Source organism: Rhizopus microsporus (assembly GCF_002708625.1).
Source record: "Rhizopus microsporus ATCC 52813 unplaced genomic scaffold scaffold_8, whole genome shotgun sequence".
Lineage (NCBI taxonomy): Eukaryota > Fungi > Mucoromycota > Mucoromycetes > Mucorales > Rhizopodaceae > Rhizopus > Rhizopus microsporus.
In genome coordinates, this window is record NW_019671923.1 from 745717 (window position 1) to 764140 (window position 18424).

An 18424-nucleotide genomic window follows, 5' to 3' on the forward strand; every position below is an offset into this window, starting at 1 on the left:
ACTGGAGTACTAAAGCAACATCCAATACTCACATGACAAGTAGAAAGAGACACCCCCAGAACCTAAACTTATTCTAATCATGCTACCACTGAAGTACCGAAGCAACATTCAATACTCACATGAAATAAGTAAAAGAAAAAACCCTAGCTAGGATCTTGAGAACGTTATAACTACATTTAATGGCAGTCACTATTTTTCAAAAAAAAAAAAAAAAATTAAGCGTGCCTTGTGTCGAGTTCCTCTTTTTTTTTGGCTACCATTACGGTTATGCGCATAAGAGTGCTGATCAAAATAAAGAGCAGTATTACGAGGAATCCTACTTGATAAAACAGATACATTGACATCTCACCTTCCTTCTGCTTGTGGGATCAGATACTGTTCAGGATTGCCAAGGTTGGGTGATATTCTGGGTTAGGTGCATTGATAAAGAATTAGGTCTAAGGTAAATGTCATCGCCATATGTTACCTTTAAGTATTTCGTCAGAAATAAAAAATCATTTTGTCCCAAAAAAAAAGACTTCAGCCGTACCAATTAAGACTAAAATCCTGTAAATAACACGACTCACGTAAACCAACAACTATAAAAGAGACCACCATTCTTTTCCTTTTTCCTTTTTTTTTTTCTTCATTCTTTATCCCTTCTTAAAATTCTCCTATGCTTTTATTATTTCCTATGCTGAAAGAGGTACAATATCATTTGGGGTGATCTCGAAGTACATATAACTAATGTCATCATTTAGAAAATTCACTTTTGCTGGCTCTATTTCATAGTTACTGATGCATCTTACTCTAACATAATGGCCAATCACGGGATAAAGCCTTAAAGAAGTCTCTGCTACTCGCTAATGGTAAGAATGTCTGCCCATGCTTAAAGAATGCTTGCTACTGCTTTTCAATACACTCAAACACTCAAATACCTACAAATGCTTATCATATCTCTGGAAAGATCAGTAAAGGTCTGCTCATGCTTATCAATACCTACAAATGATCACCAGTGCCTGAAAACGCCAGTGAATGCCTGTCCCTTGCTTATCAACGTCGGAAAGCCTCTGAAGAAGTCTGCTGCTAATGAATACTGCCCTGAAGCCACGATAAACATAATCAATCTACTTTGCCACTATCTGCTACACTCTACCAAGCTCTACTACAAGAAAAAAAAAAAGAAGAAGAACAAAAAAAAAATTAACTAGACAGGTCACTGCTTCTCTACGCTTGACCACCTTGATATGCTTCTATTGTTATGACTCTGCCTCTACAGCTAATGAATGGCCTGTAAACCTTCCCTTACTGCTGAGCTCGATGGCTGCAATGCTCCAAAGGTTCAATACTCCGATGTCTCCACGGTCATCACTTCTTTCGAAATGCTTCGTCCCAGGTACTTAGAAGTGCACTCTTTGTACGTTGAAGCACCTTTTTCGTTGAATTTACCGTGGTATGGTTTTGAGATTTGAGATTTGAGCCTGAGTACTTTTTATTCATGGAGGATTTACATCTTGTAGTCTTCTGGCATGCAGTCTATGGTTCTAGTCATCTTGGGTTTGAAAGCTAGCGATAATGTGGCCATCTGGACTTATGGAAAGAAAAAAGAAGAAACCTCTACTTGCTCTCTAAACTTGGCCATCAAAACAAAAATCTCTACTTGTTTAAAGCTCTCTCTCTTCGCTTCTAGAATGGCTTGGAATCAAACTATTACTCACTCAATAAAGCCTTCATTTCGTTACTCTCACACTTGACTTTTTGTTCTTTCATCTTAATAGCTATTTTAATACTCATTCAAGTGGATATGTTTGACTCAAAAAGAAAGGAATAAAGTATTTTTCAGTACAATTCTAAGTTCTGCTATATGCACTCATCAATTTGACTTTGCTCTATTTGCTCTCAAGCTTCCCTAGAATCTGTTAGAAACGAACAGACCTTTAAAAAATAAATGAAATATCTGGGATATAGCCACTGTAAAGCAAACAAGGTCACTGATAAGTTTAATTGATCTTTTACTTTCTGAACTCATCGATAATACAGCAGAGATGTTTGAGGATAGTGCTAGTCTTACCAGTGTAATGTGTGTTGGAGTTTTGCAATAAGCTGCTCTCTAGGTGCAAGTTCCTTTTTGCAAATCTGGAAATTTCTAACTGGGAGATCGTTCTGATCAACGAACTGAGGCTGTAGCTTAGTAACTTGGAGTTGTAGTAGCTTCTAACGTAAGACTGAGGGAATCAAGATCAGCTTGTTTTCTTGTTGGGGCATCTTTTCACTTTTTCATGCTCACTACTACAGAATAAAATTGATTGGTCTAAATAAATACAACCTCGCTTCACATTCAGGTCAAAATATCAAAAGTGGCTTTAATTAATCAAAAATGTCAAAAAGACGTGCGTCCAAAGATGTCTTCGTACCAAATAAACTACCTCGATTAGATAAATGCAACAGTAACATTATTTCACTTTTGCTATCAAGACTCAACGGAAAAGAATTACCCAACAAATTATGTGGATTAGATAATCAATACCAATCTCTTTTTACTCTGCTTCGGCAGACTGTGTCCTCAGGAGAGAGTAACTCTTGTCTATTATATGGAAACAGAGGCACAGGAAAAACTGTTCTTATCAATACTGTTCTCAGAGACTTGCGAAGACTATATCCAGAATTCTGTATTGTCAAATTAAACGGTCTAACAGAGACAACGGATCGATTAGCCCTAAGTGAGATCGCAAGACAGCTAGTCACTGAACAACAACAACAGCAACAACGCTCATTTGTAATATAAAACACATCACTTTGGAATCAATGCTAACTCTTTTTTATATTCTTTTTAGACCTCTTTTGCAGATTCACTCGAATATATATTGTCTTTACTTAAATCAGGCACTAAGACTTCATTACCTGTTATATTCATCCTAGACGAATTTGACTTGTTTGCTCAACAACCAAAACAGACACTCTTGTACAATCTATTTGACGCTGCTCAAAGTGCACAAAATCCAATGGCAGTCATTGGTTTAACCTGTCGTCTGGACGCACTTGATCTATTAGAAAAGCGCGTCAAGTCTAGGTTCTCTCACCGACAGATTTATCTATTTCCTACTTCAACACTAGACGAGTTTATGAATATGACCAAGCAAACATTTATCATTCCTAAACATATTGAAGGTCATGAAAGCTTTAATCAGTCAGTAGAAGAGCTTTTCAAGAATCCAGCCTTGGGCAATATTGTGAAAAAGATATATGAAGTGACTAAAGATATTCGTCTATTTCATAAAATAGCTGTAAGTCATTATGATTATGGTTATTGTCACATATAAAAACCCTATTTTTTTATAGTATCAACCTGTCATAAAACTATCTAGTCAACCGCATTTACTAGCACAAGATTTTGTAGAGTCTAACCTCACACAAAGAGCAGATGCAAAGACAGAGCTACTAAGAGATATTGCCCTATTGGAACTCATTTTGATCATTAGTATGAAAAAGCTTGTGGAGAAAGAAATAACAACATTTAACTTTCAAATGGTCTATGACGAGTATAAAGAATTTATGAACAGAACGCAATTGAAGGGACTAGGTTTTGGTATGAAGCTTTACAAACGTGCAGTGGCTCTCAAGGTAAATAACAAGTATTTGTAAAGGGCTTTTTCTAAGGGATAAAATAGGCATTTGAAAATCTACAACTGTTCGAGTTGATCTATCCTGTCGAATCATCAGGAAAATGTCCCAAAGAGTATCGTATGGTAAAACTCATGTTAGAAAGAGCTCAAATTACAGAAGCTGTCCTCAAGTATGATTGTCCCAGCATCATCAAGAAATGGGGCACAGGCGGTCTCTAATTCTTTTACTTTGTTTACAAAAAGTGTCTAGTTTAATCTCCATTCTACAATAGCATCTCTCAATTCTTTATATTCAGGACCATTGATGTCATCTATAGCATTAAAGCATAAATACATAAACATGATGATAATTATATAGGAATATACCTGAAGTATAAGTGCCACCCTTTAAACCATATGTTTTGACAAGGTAATCCCATAACTCTGGAGTGACAATAGAGAATCCACCCTTGAAGGATCCACGTGGTCGTGAATGGGGGTTGAGTTTACCGGGATTTTCGGGATCTTCCAAACTGTCATTCGCCACTGGGCCCTCACCTAATTTACCATCGCATAAACGCAGAAACCACGAGCACATCCATAATCTGTCTACGAAATAGTATCTTTCTTTTGTTAAGACCGCATAACGATCGGCTTGCTCGGTATAGAGTACGCGTTCTTGCATGCATCGATTTCTATTTCTCATTGCTTCTCTACCTTTCTCACTATCATGGGTCAATGCCTCTAACAACAGATTGACGTAATAGGCTTCACTAGCATCTCCTCGCATTTCACCCAGCTATAAAATACGATGAGTAGACAGATCTATCAGTTGCTTAGGGTGATCATTACCAGTCTGTTACAATCAAAGCAATAAAGTTGTAATACGTTCATTCGAATCAAGATACCATGTCCTTCCACTGCTTTATGAAAACTATAGGCACAATCCTTACAGCCTAGTCAAAAAATTAGCTGATTGTCATCCTTTTTTTTTGGTGTGATACACTTACGATTTCTAGTATTTCCCTTCCAGATGTAGAGACACAATCCACTGTCCTTACAGTTTGAACCACACGTTGTACAGTTTAGGTTTTTTGGCAACCAGTTGAGCACCTGCTGATACTTTGCTGCATAGGGCTTCAATATCTGTCCATTCACGTATCCAATATGAGGACATATTCTATAATTTTTCGGATCCTCACTCTTACGCTCATACATGTCCTTCCAACTTTCCTCAGGAAGTTTATAGGTTACACCGTATGTGTTATAGAGTTGTTCTTTCCAAACAGCATCACTATGAGCTATGATTGCAAATCGATGGCAGACTTGTGAAAAGGTTTTTAAATCTTTCAAAGGTAAATGACCAGCAATGCAAGTTAGCAATTCACTATTGATTTCTGACAAAAGCATCTGGGTTGAATGTTGGTTAAATGAAGCAAAATATTTTCCTTGACATTAAATAATTTTGACCGCAGCGAAAAACTAACTAGCAATGTAGTAGCACGCTGTGACGCCTATTGGCTTTTTAGGTAAAAGCTCCCATTAAAAAAATAGAGTGAAGGCAAACGTACGGTGGACAAGTGTAAACAAATGTTCAGTATTGTTCATATTTCAGCGTCTATTGTTTTTATTTTAAGTGTCTATCTATCAATATTTTGCATTAAGTAAAAACATTCTACTAAAGACAAGCAAGCCAGGTGGAATAGTGATCTGTCCAGACTGTTGATTCTGAGTTACTGCAAGCCAATATTTCAAAGCACGTCTCATTTGCTCTTCAGACTCGTTCAAAGAACGCATACCACGTTCTTCAACTGCAGTGCTTAATTCTTTAATATCCAAATTGTCAATGCCCTCTTTAGCAAGAAGCTATTTTGAATAAGTCTCTGTTGGTATATACACTATCTCTTTAATCTTACTTTATCATCCTTTTCTATATAATTCATATATTTTGCAAGTCTTTTCTTAAGTATTCCCTGAGTACCATAGTCATTCAAACCCATAAATCTAATACGGTTGTTAGCTATGTACTACTGATACTGTTGCTTCATTATATACCTGCAGTAAGCAGAGAGATGTCTTCTATCGATACGGCTTAAATCAAAGTCATATGCATAGTGCTTAGCAATGCGTTGAAACTTGGGAAGAGATAAAAAGTCCTCAGGTGTAATCTGGATAAATGCATAAGCCATGCTGTTTACTACACACAAATAGAGTTTTTACCCCTTGAACTTGTTCTGCAGATTTTAATACGTTCATTGTCATCTTTTGTCGCACTTTATCCAATTTTTCTCGTTGTTTTTGCTACAAAAACAATTAATTCACAAACTTTACTTTTCTATTATCCTGATTTTACATACAATTTGACTGTCCTTTAAACAAGTGCTTGGGATCATGGCTGGTACATAAATAACAAGTAAGGGAATCTACACAGTATAAAATTAGCAACACAATCTTGTCGTTTTTTCTTTTCTTTACAGATTCAGGAAGAATACAGAAAATGATACCAAAGGGAATAAGCTTGATGATATCCTTTTGAGCCCGATGAATCAATTGAAATTCAGATCGACTTAGTTCATAACCTTCATTCTGAACCTTTAACTGCAATGCTTTAGCTTCTTTGTGGTTCGACCAAAGAAGTTTGATGCCGTCCTTGTAAAATTTAACCAATTCCTTTGACTGTTGAATCAACTTGCCGATTCGAGATGTAGGTTGATTTGCAACTGCCTCGTTCGTTTCGTTCAAGAGAGACTTATTTTCAGTTTGTAACTGATTATAACGTACATATCCGTATGAAAAGTGTCTGACAGGCTGATATCTAGGTAATGGCTTGATAATAACTGCAGCACGACTAGATGGGAAAGAGTAGCCAGTTGTCAATGGTCTATGATATGGTTAGTTTGAGTCATGTTGATATCGTGCTATTTATACCTTTTAACAGGAAAAGATCGTCTCACGATGTTGAAAGACATTACTGATTTCTCAACGGTAAGAAGACGTAAAAAAGAGAAAAAGGGGGAGATTGTTTATATTTGGGTGATTTACCGGCGCAACACTCCGCAGATTATTTTTCAGTTACCAGTTTATGAGTCAAATCATGAATGTACAGATAAAACATTATTATGAGTCAAAGATTTAAGAGATCCATGCTCTGTCATGTGAAGCAAGGTTAATATTAAGTGATATAGTCCCCTGATAAATTGATTTTACTATCTTCAAGGGCTGAACTGGTGAGAGTGATAACTATACCAATCAAACAGAGAAAAAATTAAAGAGACAGGTAAGCAGTCGTCACGTAGCATCGACTTCTTCTCTCTCTCTTCTCGACTATGACTACTCCTCAACAACATCGAATTAATCCACTTGGCAACTACCACCACTGGCCTGCTTGTTAGGATAATTTGATCCCATGTACCAGCACCCTCAGTCGCGTCATTTGTGGATATAAATGAAACCTATCTTACAGGCAAGTGCATTGAATAAAACCAATACCATAGTAGCTACATTTGCATATTCTTCTTAGACCTTAGCGACAATGATATACCTCATTCTTACCCTTTGTGATCCATCCTCTTCTAAAAAATAAAAACAAATACTTTAGACAATGTTCGTTTCCAATCTCAGACTGCCAATCACTTTAGCTTAAGCCATTGGAAGCCAGTCTATAGGAAAGTGTTACACATCAAGCATCATGCAACAATAGAAAAAAGGAACATATGAAAACAGGGAATGGATTAAAGTAACGAGCACAGCTCTCAAAATTTACACAATTTATATAAACAAACCCGTGCATTTATTAAATCCCAATAACTTTAGATGAGAGTTTCATAAGGAATAGGAGCGATGGTTTGAGGAACATTCTTCTTGGTGGAGACATGACGAGCTTCACGAGGTTGAGCAGGGATTCTCTTGAGGTTGAATGTAACTAGGAAAGAAAATTAATAAATAATATACAATATACATACACAGCGATACATACCACCAGCAGCCTTGGCTTCCTTCTTCTTTTGAGCGTTGAGCTTAACACGGTCCAAGAATTCTTGACGACACTTGGAGTGCTTGATGTGTTCAACACGGACATTGACACGCTTTTCCATGTAACGGCTACCGACAACCTTGTAAACGATGACACCAACGGAAGACTTGGTAACATTGTAGATGACACCAGTACGACTAATAGTCAAATATTAATACATATTACCCAGACACAGGTATATATTACTTACCCATGGTAGAACTTGTGAGGCATACCCTTTTGGACGGCAGCGTTGGCCTTGATGTCAACAATGTCACCAACCTTGTAGGTCTTCAAGTAGGTGCTAAGAGGGATGGTGCCATGCTCTCTGAAGTTACGAGAGAACATATGGCGAGTACGAGCACGGACTATAATGATAATAATTATGTTGGTGGGTTGACACATTCTTTTAAAGCTGATTTCCACATGAAATACTTACGACCAAAAGAGTGAGGCATTCTGTTGAATAGACAAACAAACAAAAAAAAAGTGTTAGAGGCTTAAAGACTAGACCAAGTGCAAAGTGTAAGTTTACCTGTCAAAGTTTGCACAAAATCAAAGAGAAAGAGAAAGCCCTATAATGGGCAAGGCAACCTACCTTTTGTCACCCCCCACACACAGGCAGTGTGCGGCTATTCGCTGAGAGTTTGTCTTTAATTGAAAAATTTTTTTAACCCAACAAGTCACGTTTTGGCACCAAGCCATCCAAGGTTTCGAACAGGGCAAAAAAAGTAACAAAATTTTTTGAAGAAATAATTTCTTCCTCTTTCACACAATGGCTGGTACCGTCAGAAACTGTCGTAAAACTTCCACCGTCCCCAAGCGTCCTTTCGAGTCTGCTCGTCTTGACCAAGAACTCAAGTTGATTGGTGAATATGGTCTCAAGAACAAGAGAGAAATCTGGAGAGTTGGTTACACTCTTTCCAAGATTCGTCGTGCTGCTCGTGAACTTTTAAAGTTGGATGAAAAGGACCCTCGTCGTCTCTTTGAAGGTAACGCCTTGATCCGTCGTCTTCTCCGTATTGGTGTCCTCGACGAAAGCCGTATGAAGCTCGATTACGTTCTTGCCCTCAAGATTGAAGATTTCTTGGAACGTCGTCTCCAAACCCAAGTCTTCAAGTTGGGTCTTGCCAAGTCTATTCACCACGCCCGTGTCTTGATCCGTCAACGTCACATCCGTGTTGGTAAGCAAATCGTCAATGTTCCTTCTTTCATTGTCCGTTTGGATTCTCAAAAGCACATCGATTTTGCTTTGACTTCTCCCTATGGTGGTGGTCGTGCCGGTCGTGTCAAGAGAAAGAGAGCCAATGCTGGTAGCGGTGAAGCTGCTGAAGAAGAAGATGAGGAATAAATGATTTCGCTTTGCATACATTTGTTCTTTAATAAATACACTCCCAGTCAATTTGACATACAGCTGAATTCATCGTTTGTTTTGGATATACAATGTATTTCAATGTGTATATTTGGAGCATTGATTTGTAGAAGTGTGCATGGATCAGAGAGTCTTATTGTGCCTGTATTTATTTTGGCTGTTCAAACACTGATTGTGCCTTAATTTTATTGAGTTTTTATGCACGTGATCTCCTGCGAACCCACTGTTTGTTATCGCATTGATCTTTTCTATATATTCTTGATAAGCACAATACAGTAATGAAGTTAGATTTAAAAGTGTTGTCAAACTGTTTATAAAGAAAAAAAAAAACGTTCTTTTGATATAATCAAGAAACATAAATTTTAAACACTTTCTTGTATGACTTTTGTTCATGGTTTTAACCCTTTGTCAATATGCATTCGAATAATACCAAGAGCTTCCTTTTTTCTTTTTTTTTTTTTCTTTTATAAAAGAATACTCCATTCATTGACTATGTGTGGAGTAAACCATGTCTCAGAGACGATTAAACAAACACAGAGATCTAGACTTTTGAACCGATGGGGATTTTGAGTTTACTTTACGTAATTTAGTGTCATTATAGAAAAAGTACGCATCGCTCTTTATAAGTCGTGTTCATTATGATTTGAATGGTTTGAACCATTTTAGTCGAATTATTTATTTCTGCATATATTACGCAAATCCACATTGTTAAAAGTGATTGTATTGGCCAATACGCTATTGTTATTATTGCTATTGTTATGCAGACACCTTAGCTGTCATTTATCTTCCATCCACTATTCAAACTGAGTATCATTGTGTTTCATGTTTACTTCATTCATGCATCAATAACACGCAATAAACTCGTTTTTTTTACTAGTCGCTGATTTATTTAAGCCTTATATAAAGAAGGCGAGGTCTTCACTTTAAATGTATCGCTTTTCTTTACCTTTTATCAAGAAACAAATTGCAAAAATGTCTTCTCAAAACAGTAACCCCGGAAACTTTGCTAACCGCCCCAAAGAAGAAGTAAGAAACATTGCCTCCAAAGGTGGTCAATCCGGTCATGCCAACAAGGGCTTTGCTAGTATGGATCCCGATAAGCAGGTAAGTTGAATAATAACTAAAGGCAAACTTGTATTAAAAATAAATATAGCGTGAAATCGCCTCCAAAGGTGGACAATCTAGTCACTCTGGTGGATTCGCCAGCATGGATCCCGACAAACAAGTAAGTAGACAAAAAAGAAAGCTTGGGGAGAACTTTTCTTAATCTTGTACTTGCTTGCAGCGTGAAATCGCCTCCAAGGGTGGACACTCCAGTCACTCTGGTGGTTTTGCTAGCATGGATCCTGAAAAGCAAGTAAGTACAAGATGATATGAATTCCTTATGCATACGTGTGTCTGACATGAATATCTTCTAGCGTGAAATTGCTTCCAAAGGTGGTAAGGCCTCTGGTGGCAGCTTTACTCAAGGTAGTGAACGCGCAAAAGAAGCTGGTCGCAAAGGAGGCAAGGCTTCTGGTCATAGCCACGAACAAGAAACTGATTAAGCTTAGTCATTCACTTTCTGTACAAATTTGTGTAAATAGCACTTGTTAAATAAATATTTCTGTAAATGTGCTGTTGTAAAAAAAAGTTATGTGGTAGCTTGAAGGTTGCTTATGCTCGATAGCATACATTGCGTTAACATAAAATATGAAGCTAAATATGCGTCATCCATGACATCAATAAAAAAAAAAGCATGATTTATTGTATACTTGTCCATTAAGTCTTTATGCACAATAAACCCAAGATAAAAGATTTAGTAATAAAATATAAAACACACAAAAAACTAATTTATACAAAGGAGAAGTTGGGGGAGGATATTAAAGTAAGATAGCAAGATTAAAAGATATATAAATATAAATGATGTAAAAAAATAATTAAAGTGCAAAAAACTGTTCTCCATACTTTTCACCTCGTTTACCTCTAATCTTAATACGCAAATCATAAATCAAATCATTCCATTCACGCCATAAGGATCGTTTTCCAAACAAGATAAAGAGCCAACAGCCAATGAGACCTGCTAATGCATCTGCTGTGACCATAAGAGGGAAGGATGGCAAGCTTGATTTAAGTATTTCATAGCACGTATTTTGACTGTTACCAGGTGTAAGCATACATTGAAGCCAGGACTGGGTTAGAGTGCCTTCTGCTTGTGTTGTTGCTATACGATTGACTTGAGTCATGTAAGCCAGCTTTTTAAAATAGTTAATGCATGGTTTTTCATTTTTTAGAAGTACCTTACCCAATAAAACAGAATTGTCACAATGGCTACAACAGCCAGTAGTAAAGCTCTCCATTGTATCTTGACTGCCACTACCAGATGACGATGACTCACGCCCTGAGGACGTTCAGAGACATTCCCTGTTGATAATGATTGAGACATATCCGATTCTAATCCTTCGCGTATGGCCACTGTTGCAATGTAAAAGAAAGTGCCAATGTGGATGAGAAAACTGGGGCAGATGATGGCAGCCAAAGGATAAAAATACAATTTAAAAACGTATTCCATCTTTACAAGGCAAAGACTAGCAAATTCAAATTTGAGAGAATGCAGTCCGAGAGCAATGCATGTGATGACAGTAGGAATGCCCCAGCAGATGATGTTGAGTAAGAGATACTTGTCTACAAAGAAGTTTGACTTCCATACAGTGTGAACATGAAGATTTAGAATGAGTGCACAGCACCAAAATGTTGTAGCAAACGAGGAAAAGACAAGTATTGCGCCTATTTAAAATGATAAATACAGGTACATTCATTAGTAAAAACGGACTCACCTTGAGCGGCACAAAGCGCGTTGTTGCCCATTTCACCGGGGGTAACACCATTTGCTGAGCACTGTAATCTTTCTGGATTACCAATTGAAAAGAACGATGTCATACTGAAAAAGAAAATACTGAGTGCCAAGTTGAGAATGAGTAGTGAGGGATGTCTGATGGATATATGTGTGTCAGTATCCTCTCTTTTCTTTGCCATATAACTTGGCTTACCTTCGTTTATCAGGCAGAACCAAGTAGCTTATACATAGAATTGCCGACAGAACGGCGGAAACGAATCGGATAGCGTTTGTAGCTGTGAATCCTTTCTTGGCCCAGCCATCTTTATAAAACTACAAATACACGTGTCAATGATGAAACTCTAGCTTTAAGTGTTACTTACAAGATTTTGGGCAGGACAAGGAATACAACATCCAAATTGACAGAACTTTGGGTCCAATGTCTTGCCTTCACCTGTACCGGCTAATGTATCCTTTACAAAAGGAGCAGGACACTGTTGTATGATAAAGTCTGATGGAGCAGCAGAAATATTAAGTTTTCCTTGATCGACTTGCTGTGGTGTCACTGTTACAATAAGATATTAGATGACTGACTTTTTAGTGCCTCTTTTTTTTAATGTACTTTTTGATTGAATATTGTTACAAGAGTTGTCAGGCTGTAAAGGGCTTCCGACACTTGTTGTTTCTGTTGTGCAGTTGGGTAATAATTGTGCATATCCAGCCATCTTGAAGAGACCAGCACATGCAGCATTGGCTTCTTCACATGAAGATAGACAGGCGGTATACACACTTGTTTCTATTAAAAGAGAGATAAGGCTAGGACGCGTTTTAGATGTCTAAAGTTAATAGTTACGATTAGAGGATGTTTGGCATTTAGGATATGCTTTTGAGCAAATATAGCGAGAAAAGGCATCAAAACAGACAGGACTGACTAGACCAAACTCTGCTCCTAGTTGCTTATACTGTTGTAGACTGGCTTCGACTGTTTCAAGAGTGGTTCCATTTGGTAAAAATACGTTATAATCTATGAAATTCTAAAGAGTTATACATGTTAATAAAGGGCAAATGGAACATGAATATTTAAAACATACTGAACAACTCGCGTTTGCTGGGTATCTTGTACATGTCCCTGAGGCTAAGGAAAAAAAAAAGAAAAAGGGTCAATAAGAGTAACACAAGCGATTGAATCTTACTAATAGCAGGTGAAGCTATTATAAAGGGGACAAAGGAAAGAATGAACAGAATGATAAACATGTTGGTTTAATAAAATATATGAAATAATAATTAAATAAAGGATAAAAAAGAAGAAAGAAAAAGGGAAAGAAATGGGATTACAAAGACACATATGTTGTTCTCACAATGTAAATTTATAGAATGGATCTTATTTAATAAAGTCGTACAGTGGAGATAATGTTTGTAAAACAAGGGCGAATACAGTCTTTATTGTGTAGCAGAGGCAGAATTCTCTCCGTTTTGAATTGATTCGTTTGATAATTTGATTTCATCTGATACTATATTGATCACTTCTACTGCTTCTGGTCTATTATTGTTGCTTAAATAAGATCCAAACACATTCTTTACTTTATCTATGCCTTCAATAATCAATGGCTTCTTTATGTTGTAGCTTTCAATGTCATGGTGATACCTATGATCATATTACATTTTTTTGCCTTTTTTATATTGGATACACAAATACACTTACTGTGCACAATCAAAATCCCATGTTGACCTCCACTTTCCTTTTTCACACAGCGATTGTGTCCAAGGTTCACCATATGTAATGGGTATAAAGCATCGATAAACATAGATAACCATCAAGATCCATACTCCAGCAGCCATCAATCGCTTTCGATTTACTAAACGAATCGTCAGCAAATCAAATCCTACGGCAAAGAGCAAAATTGAGAAATAGAGTGCAGGCATATAGTGATGCAAGAACAGCTGTCTCCCCATTAGGAAAAAGGGCGCATAGTGAAAAAACCAGCCTATGAGGAAGAATCCAGCTGATTCATCATAATGTTTTCTTAACTCTAAGTCGTCGTGTATCAGTTTCATTTTTCCCATTCATTTTAAAAACTTAATTACCTCCAAAGTCCTTTTGAATACCTCTCTTGTCTAAGAGAAGAAAAACGGCCTTCACGATAAGACAAACAAAGATGGAACAAGTAGCAGACCAATAGACGAGTGGATTACCCAACAGATAGATGTGCAATTTGTCCTTGGACCAAAAGTTAATTCCTCGTCGCAGCAATGGCCAAGACTAAAACAGTAACAGGAGTTACACCTAATTAAGGTACAACCTTATTAACATACCTCTGGCCTTGAATCATAAGGATGCGATGAGGTCAGGCCTTTGTTTGTATCCCACATCACTTTGTTTAATTCGACAAATTTGGCAAAAAAGCCGGGCTTATTATAAGTTACTTTTTCTGTCTCGGGTGGCACTAGAATTAAAAAGTGTCAATGCCCAATAGATCGCCCATGAATACTATATTTGTATATCTTACGCATTGGGTTTTCCGTAGTCTCTACATACCACAAGGTCTTTGGTACTTTGCCTCCTTTGATACATGTTACCTCTTGTTGATCGAAACCCCACTCTGGTAATTTAACAGTATGTGAAAAGAGATGGCATCCTGTTATGACATGAACCAGACGAAACTTGGTATGGATCGTTCTTATTCGCTCCTTTGACACCGGGTCACGTTTATCACCTTCTACAATTTCTACTCTCCAATTATCATTGGCATCTCCGGTGAAATTCTCAAATCCATAAGCACTAAAGTTTCAATAAATTAACCTCCAGTTCATTAATATCGTTCTCCCCTTGTACCTCACTTCATTATGATACTCCAAATCAGTCATAGGCGGTCTTATATCGTGTGAATGTAATCTCTTGACGGAGTCAGAATGTTTTAAGGTAACAATATCGCCATGCTTGATGTATTCAATTTCCTTTGTTTCTTCATCATCTACTTTTCTAAATGTCCACCAATTATTATCGTCACGGTGAGGATAAAGTGTCACCTGTTGTTCTAAAACCACTCTATTAGATACTATCTTTTATATCTGTCACCGTGCTTACGTTTGCTGCCCCCAGGATAATTGTGTGGATGTGAATGAAGATATCCTCCTCTGGTAGCCACATGTCGGATGAATACTTTAGATTCATATGCAATATCTAGAGACAATATATGAGTATTATAACGTAAGCATATACTGATCATTACCAATAGGTGACTGAATATGAGTATGTCCATCCAGTGTCTGCTGAAATTCGGGTGTCATGAATCCGTCACCTTCACCACTGTTGGGTAATGAATGAAAGTGAATTGCAAACATCATCATGTAAAGGCTGATAGGCAATACAATCAAACAAAGTGCTCTCGCTCCAAAATGTCTCATAAAAACATACTGTTCATAGAAATAAAAGAATCAGTCCATCTATTTCCTCTTATACTTGTTGTTCTTACTTTTGATATGCGTGTATTTCCCCAAAGCTCCCACAAATTCTTGACGGTTGATGTACCGATGGTTGCAATCGTAAATAATCCCACCCACTTACAGCTGACCGTAAGTCCTAATCCTGCACCTGTGGCTGCTAGCCAAAAATACCACCAAAATTGAAACGGTCTACGCTTTTGGTTAAAGAAATAGGTCCATGCTAGTGTTGTGATTGAGGTAAAGAATAAAAGAGGTGGGTCCAGTAAAATGAGTCGATTGTTTGCGATCAATCCATTTTCTATTTTTAGGTGTTTACTATATCCGTTTCTATCTTTTTCTTTTTACGACTTACCATAACACACCATGAGAGCAGCAACTAATCCAGCAGCAATTGAATGACCAGCACCACGTATTGTAAGATAGGCGATAGGAACAACGAGTAATCCTGTGAGACCACAAAATACTCGCATTGGGATATATGGAACATTGTCCGCAAGATAATCCCTATGTAAAATAGTCAGCATCACTCCCCTCCTCTCTTTTCGTATATCTTGTTTTTATCTCTCTCTTACTTTCCAATGTCTTTAAAGTCAAAGTCTTTTAAGCCTGCTAATTTACCCACAAGAGCAATCAACATTTTTGCCAACTACAATTCATGCATCAAACAAAAGGTTAATATCCACAATCTATTCATCAATTTAAACTTACGGGTGGATGCACATCCATAAAAAACCGCGTCTTGATATATTTAGTAGCAAATCCACCAAAATGAACCTCATCAAAGCTATTCACTATTAGTAAGATAAATAAAAAAAGTGGACTGATATCTTACACAACAGAAGGTGGTTGCCATATTTTCCAAAGTCGAATATAAGCTGCCCAAAGCGTCAAGCCCAAGGCAATATATAAATCACGTTTAAGAGCCTGTTTTCTCATGAGTTCTTTCCGTTGCTTAATCTTGTCTGTTTTTGACAAGTCAAAGTCTTCTGAATCGTAATCGCTGTGTTCTGGTCGTTTTATGTTTCGTTTACGAAAGTTGGTATTGGCTAATCCTGTAGAGTAGCCTGAGCCTTCCACACCTATAGGAACAGGTATATGATCTTGATATCGTTCTGATGAAGAAGATTGACTTGGTATAAAGTCCATGAAACAATAAAAAGAAAAGAAAAGAAAAATCAATTTTTAACTCCTCTTTCTCTACATTCACTTTCCCCCGTGTATCTCGTCTTGCCCTACCTTCCTTTGTTCTGCCCCCAAGAATCATCAGTTTAGAGTGATGCATAAATATCATTCATATATAAATTCCTTGAAGGAATATTCATAATAATGATGCGTGTTATGCAAGTAAACATATGGACCTGCAGAAAGTATCAAAGATTCAAATCCGACAGTTAGTCTTTTTTTCTATTTTAGGGACTTGCAAAAAGACCACCAAAACAAAACAAAAAAAAGTATTTTGATTCCCTCAGTCTTACGTTAGAAGCTACTACAGCTCCAAGTTACTAAGCTACAGCCTCGGTTCGTTGATCAGAACGATCTCCCAGTTAGAAATTTCCAGATTTGCAAAAAGGAACTTGCACCTAGAGAGCAGCTTATTGCAAAACTCCAACACACATTACACTGGTAAGACTAGCACTATCCTCAAACATCTCTGCTGTATTATCGATGAGCTCAGAAAGTAAAAGATCAATTAAACTTATCAGTGACCTTGTTTGCTTTACAGTGGCTATATCCCAGATATTTCATTTATTTTTTAAAGGTCTGTTCGTTTCTAACAGATTCTAGGGAAGCTTGAGAGCAAATAGAGCAAAGTCAAATTGATGAGTGCATATAGCAGAACTTAGAATTGTACTGAAAAATACTTTATTCCTTTCTTTTTGAGTCAAACATATCCACTTGAATGAGTATTAAAATAGCTATTAAGATGAAAGAACAAAAAGTCAAGTGTGAGAGTAACGAAATGAAGGCTTTATTGAGTGAGTAATAGTTTGATTCCAAGCCATTCTAGAAGCGAAGAGAGAGAGCTTTAAACAAGTAGAGATTTTTGTTTTGATGGCCAAGTTTAGAGAGCAAGTAGAGGTTTCTTCTTTTTTCTTTCCATAAGTCCAGATGGCCACATTATCGCTAGCTTTCAAACCCAAGATGACTAGAACCATAGACTGCATGCCAGAAGACTACAAGATGTAAATCCTCCATGAATAAAAAGTACTCAGGCTCAAATCTCAAATCTCAAAACCATACCACGGTAAATTCAACGAAAAAGGTGCTTCAACGTACAAAGAGTGCACTTCTAAGTACCTGGGACGAAGCATTTCGAAAGAAGTGATGACCGTGGAGACATCGGAGTATTGAACCTTTGGAGCATTGCAGCCATCGAGCTCAGCAGTAAGGGAAGGTTTACAGGCCATTCATTAGCTGTAGAGGCAGAGTCATAACAATAGAAGCATATCAAGGTGGTCAAGCGTAGAGAAGCAGTGACCTGTCTAGTTAATTTTTTTTTTGTTCTTCTTCTTTTTTTTTTTCTTGTAGTAGAGCTTGGTAGAGTGTAGCAGATAGTGGCAAAGTAGATTGATTATGTTTATCGTGGCTTCAGGGCAGTATTCATTAGCAGCAGACTTCTTCAGAGGCTTTCCGACGTTGATAAGCAAGGGACAGGCATTCACTGGCGTTTTCAGGCACTGGTGATCATTTGTAGGTATTGATAAGCATGAGCAGACCTTTACTGATCTTTCCAGAGATATGATAAGCATTTGTAGGTATTTGAGTGTTTGAGTGTATTGAAAAGCAGTAGCAAGCGTTCTTTGAGCATGGGCAGGCGTTCTTAGCATTAGCAAGTAACAGAGACCTCTTTAAGGCTTTATCCCGTGATTGGCCATTATGTTAGAGTAAGAGCAGCTAACCATGCTGATTTGGTCTTCAAATATTTGACACACGAGCTTGGATGTGTTGAAATTGGCTTGCATAACAAAGGCCCAACAGGAACAAAAGAGTTACAAGAGTTCGAGATCAGAATGCCACTAATGTTAAAAAGTTTTATTTCACATCTTGTTAAAGATTGTAAAACTATGCCCAACAACTTTAAAGTCATTTCATTCGTAATCAGTGGTAAAGTATAAAAAAGAGGCTCTTGTACATATTAATTGATCTCTTTCTTTGACAGGAATGTATATCTCTGCTCAAGTAATGACTTGTAATAAAGG

General features: G+C 37.3%; 9 protein-coding genes across 9 annotated transcripts; 3 read left to right on the forward strand and 6 right to left on the reverse strand.

The window, feature by feature from the left end:
* The first annotated feature begins 2352 nt into the window (after window positions 1-2352).
* Window positions 2353-3871, forward strand: RHIMIDRAFT_135628 (origin recognition complex, subunit 4). The gene is made up of 4 exons (XM_023605603.1): window positions 2353-2755; window positions 2814-3263; window positions 3319-3600; window positions 3648-3871. Exons 1-4 carry the CDS (start codon window positions 2357-2359, stop codon window positions 3819-3821), a joined length of 1305 nt encoding a protein of 434 aa, XP_023466395.1. The 5' UTR covers window positions 2353-2356; the 3' UTR covers window positions 3822-3871.
* RHIMIDRAFT_135629 (uncharacterized protein) lies at window positions 3872-4563 on the reverse strand. The gene has a single exon (XM_023605604.1). It carries the CDS (start codon window positions 4369-4371, stop codon window positions 3922-3924), a length of 450 nt encoding a protein of 149 aa, XP_023466396.1. The 5' UTR covers window positions 4372-4563; the 3' UTR covers window positions 3872-3921.
* RHIMIDRAFT_135625 (uncharacterized protein) lies at window positions 4043-5028 on the reverse strand. Its single transcript, XM_023605602.1, has 2 exons — window positions 4592-5028; window positions 4043-4537 (listed from the first exon to the last, which is right to left on the reverse strand). Exons 1-2 carry the CDS (start codon window positions 4989-4991, stop codon window positions 4410-4412), a joined length of 528 nt encoding a protein of 175 aa, XP_023466397.1. The 5' UTR covers window positions 4992-5028; the 3' UTR covers window positions 4043-4409.
* Window positions 5029-5228: 200 nt separating this feature from the next.
* Window positions 5229-6550, reverse strand: RHIMIDRAFT_251622 (LETM1-domain-containing protein; the record flags this gene model as incomplete). Its single annotated transcript, XM_023610864.1, has 7 exons — window positions 5229-5447; window positions 5498-5585; window positions 5637-5749; window positions 5787-5882; window positions 5939-6004; window positions 6057-6462; window positions 6510-6550. The coding sequence occupies 7 exons, from the start codon at window positions 6548-6550 to the stop codon at window positions 5229-5231; spliced, it is 1029 nt and encodes a 342-aa protein (XP_023466398.1).
* An 840-nt stretch (window positions 6551-7390) lies between these two features.
* On the reverse strand, window positions 7391-8206 carry RHIMIDRAFT_215438 (uncharacterized protein; the record flags this gene model as incomplete). Its single annotated transcript, XM_023607286.1, has 5 exons — window positions 8129-8206; window positions 8033-8052; window positions 7805-7961; window positions 7558-7751; window positions 7391-7503 (listed from the first exon to the last, which is right to left on the reverse strand). Exons 2-5 carry the CDS (start codon window positions 8049-8051, stop codon window positions 7391-7393), a joined length of 483 nt encoding a protein of 160 aa, XP_023466399.1. The 5' UTR covers window position 8052; window positions 8129-8206.
* A 97-nt stretch (window positions 8207-8303) lies between these two features.
* Window positions 8304-9012, forward strand: RHIMIDRAFT_283000 (uncharacterized protein). The gene has a single exon (XM_023613106.1). It carries the CDS (start codon window positions 8369-8371, stop codon window positions 8942-8944), a length of 576 nt encoding a protein of 191 aa, XP_023466400.1. The 5' UTR covers window positions 8304-8368; the 3' UTR covers window positions 8945-9012.
* A 925-nt stretch (window positions 9013-9937) lies between these two features.
* Window positions 9938-10512, forward strand: RHIMIDRAFT_237607 (uncharacterized protein; the record flags this gene model as incomplete). The annotated part of the gene is made up of 4 exons (XM_023608786.1): window positions 9938-10069; window positions 10119-10190; window positions 10251-10322; window positions 10384-10512. 4 exons carry the CDS (start codon window positions 9938-9940, stop codon window positions 10510-10512), a joined length of 405 nt encoding a protein of 134 aa, XP_023466401.1.
* Window positions 10513-10705: 193 nt separating this feature from the next.
* Window positions 10706-13102, reverse strand: RHIMIDRAFT_135678 (uncharacterized protein). The gene is made up of 9 exons (XM_023605605.1): window positions 12974-13102; window positions 12872-12915; window positions 12634-12814; window positions 12403-12576; window positions 12164-12345; window positions 11995-12113; window positions 11782-11936; window positions 11250-11731; window positions 10706-11199 (listed from the first exon to the last, which is right to left on the reverse strand). Exons 1-9 carry the CDS (start codon window positions 13032-13034, stop codon window positions 10885-10887), a joined length of 1713 nt encoding a protein of 570 aa, XP_023466402.1. The 5' UTR covers window positions 13035-13102; the 3' UTR covers window positions 10706-10884.
* A 376-nt stretch (window positions 13103-13478) lies between these two features.
* RHIMIDRAFT_202795 (protein O-D-mannosyltransferase) lies at window positions 13479-16160 on the reverse strand (the record flags this gene model as incomplete). The annotated part of the gene is made up of 12 exons (XM_023606638.1): window positions 13479-13810; window positions 13866-14040; window positions 14094-14224; window positions 14288-14559; window positions 14614-14815; window positions 14866-14961; window positions 15011-15194; window positions 15254-15522; window positions 15577-15728; window positions 15797-15870; window positions 15933-16008; window positions 16057-16160. The coding sequence occupies 12 exons, from the start codon at window positions 16158-16160 to the stop codon at window positions 13479-13481; spliced, it is 2067 nt and encodes a 688-aa protein (XP_023466403.1).
* Between the last annotated feature and the right edge of the window lie 2264 nt (window positions 16161-18424).

Excerpts from the sequence above, each read along its gene's own strand:
- RHIMIDRAFT_135628 (XM_023605603.1), top strand. The coding sequence starts at position 2,357 with ATGTCAAAAAGACGTGCGTCCAAAGATGTCTTCGTACCAAATAAACTA. Across the intron at positions 2,756-2,813 it reads AACAGCAACAACGCTCATTT|ACCTCTTTTGCAGATTCACT; the intron begins GTAATATAAAAC and ends TATTCTTTTTAG. Across the intron at positions 3,264-3,318 it reads GTCTATTTCATAAAATAGCT|TATCAACCTGTCATAAAACT; the intron begins GTAAGTCATTAT and ends ATTTTTTTATAG.
- RHIMIDRAFT_135678 (XM_023605605.1), bottom strand. The coding sequence starts at position 13,034 with ATGTTTATCATTCTGTTCATTCTTTCCTTTGTCCCCTTTATAATAGCT. Across the intron at positions 12,916-12,973 it reads AATAGCTTCACCTGCTATTA|CCTCAGGGACATGTACAAGA; the intron begins GTAAGATTCAAT and ends TTTTTTCCTTAG. Across the intron at positions 11,937-11,994 it reads GTTCTGCCTGATAAACGAAG|ACATCCCTCACTACTCATTC; the intron begins GTAAGCCAAGTT and ends TATATCCATCAG.
- RHIMIDRAFT_135625 (XM_023605602.1), bottom strand. The coding sequence starts at position 4,991 with ATGCTTTTGTCAGAAATCAATAGTGAATTGCTAACTTGCATTGCTGGT. Across the intron at positions 4,538-4,591 it reads GAAGGGAAATACTAGAAATC|GCTGTAAGGATTGTGCCTAT; the intron begins GTAAGTGTATCA and ends TTTTTTGACTAG.
- RHIMIDRAFT_283000 (XM_023613106.1), top strand. The coding sequence starts at position 8,369 with ATGGCTGGTACCGTCAGAAACTGTCGTAAAACTTCCACCGTCCCCAAG.
- RHIMIDRAFT_135629 (XM_023605604.1), bottom strand. The coding sequence starts at position 4,371 with ATGCGAGGAGATGCTAGTGAAGCCTATTACGTCAATCTGTTGTTAGAG.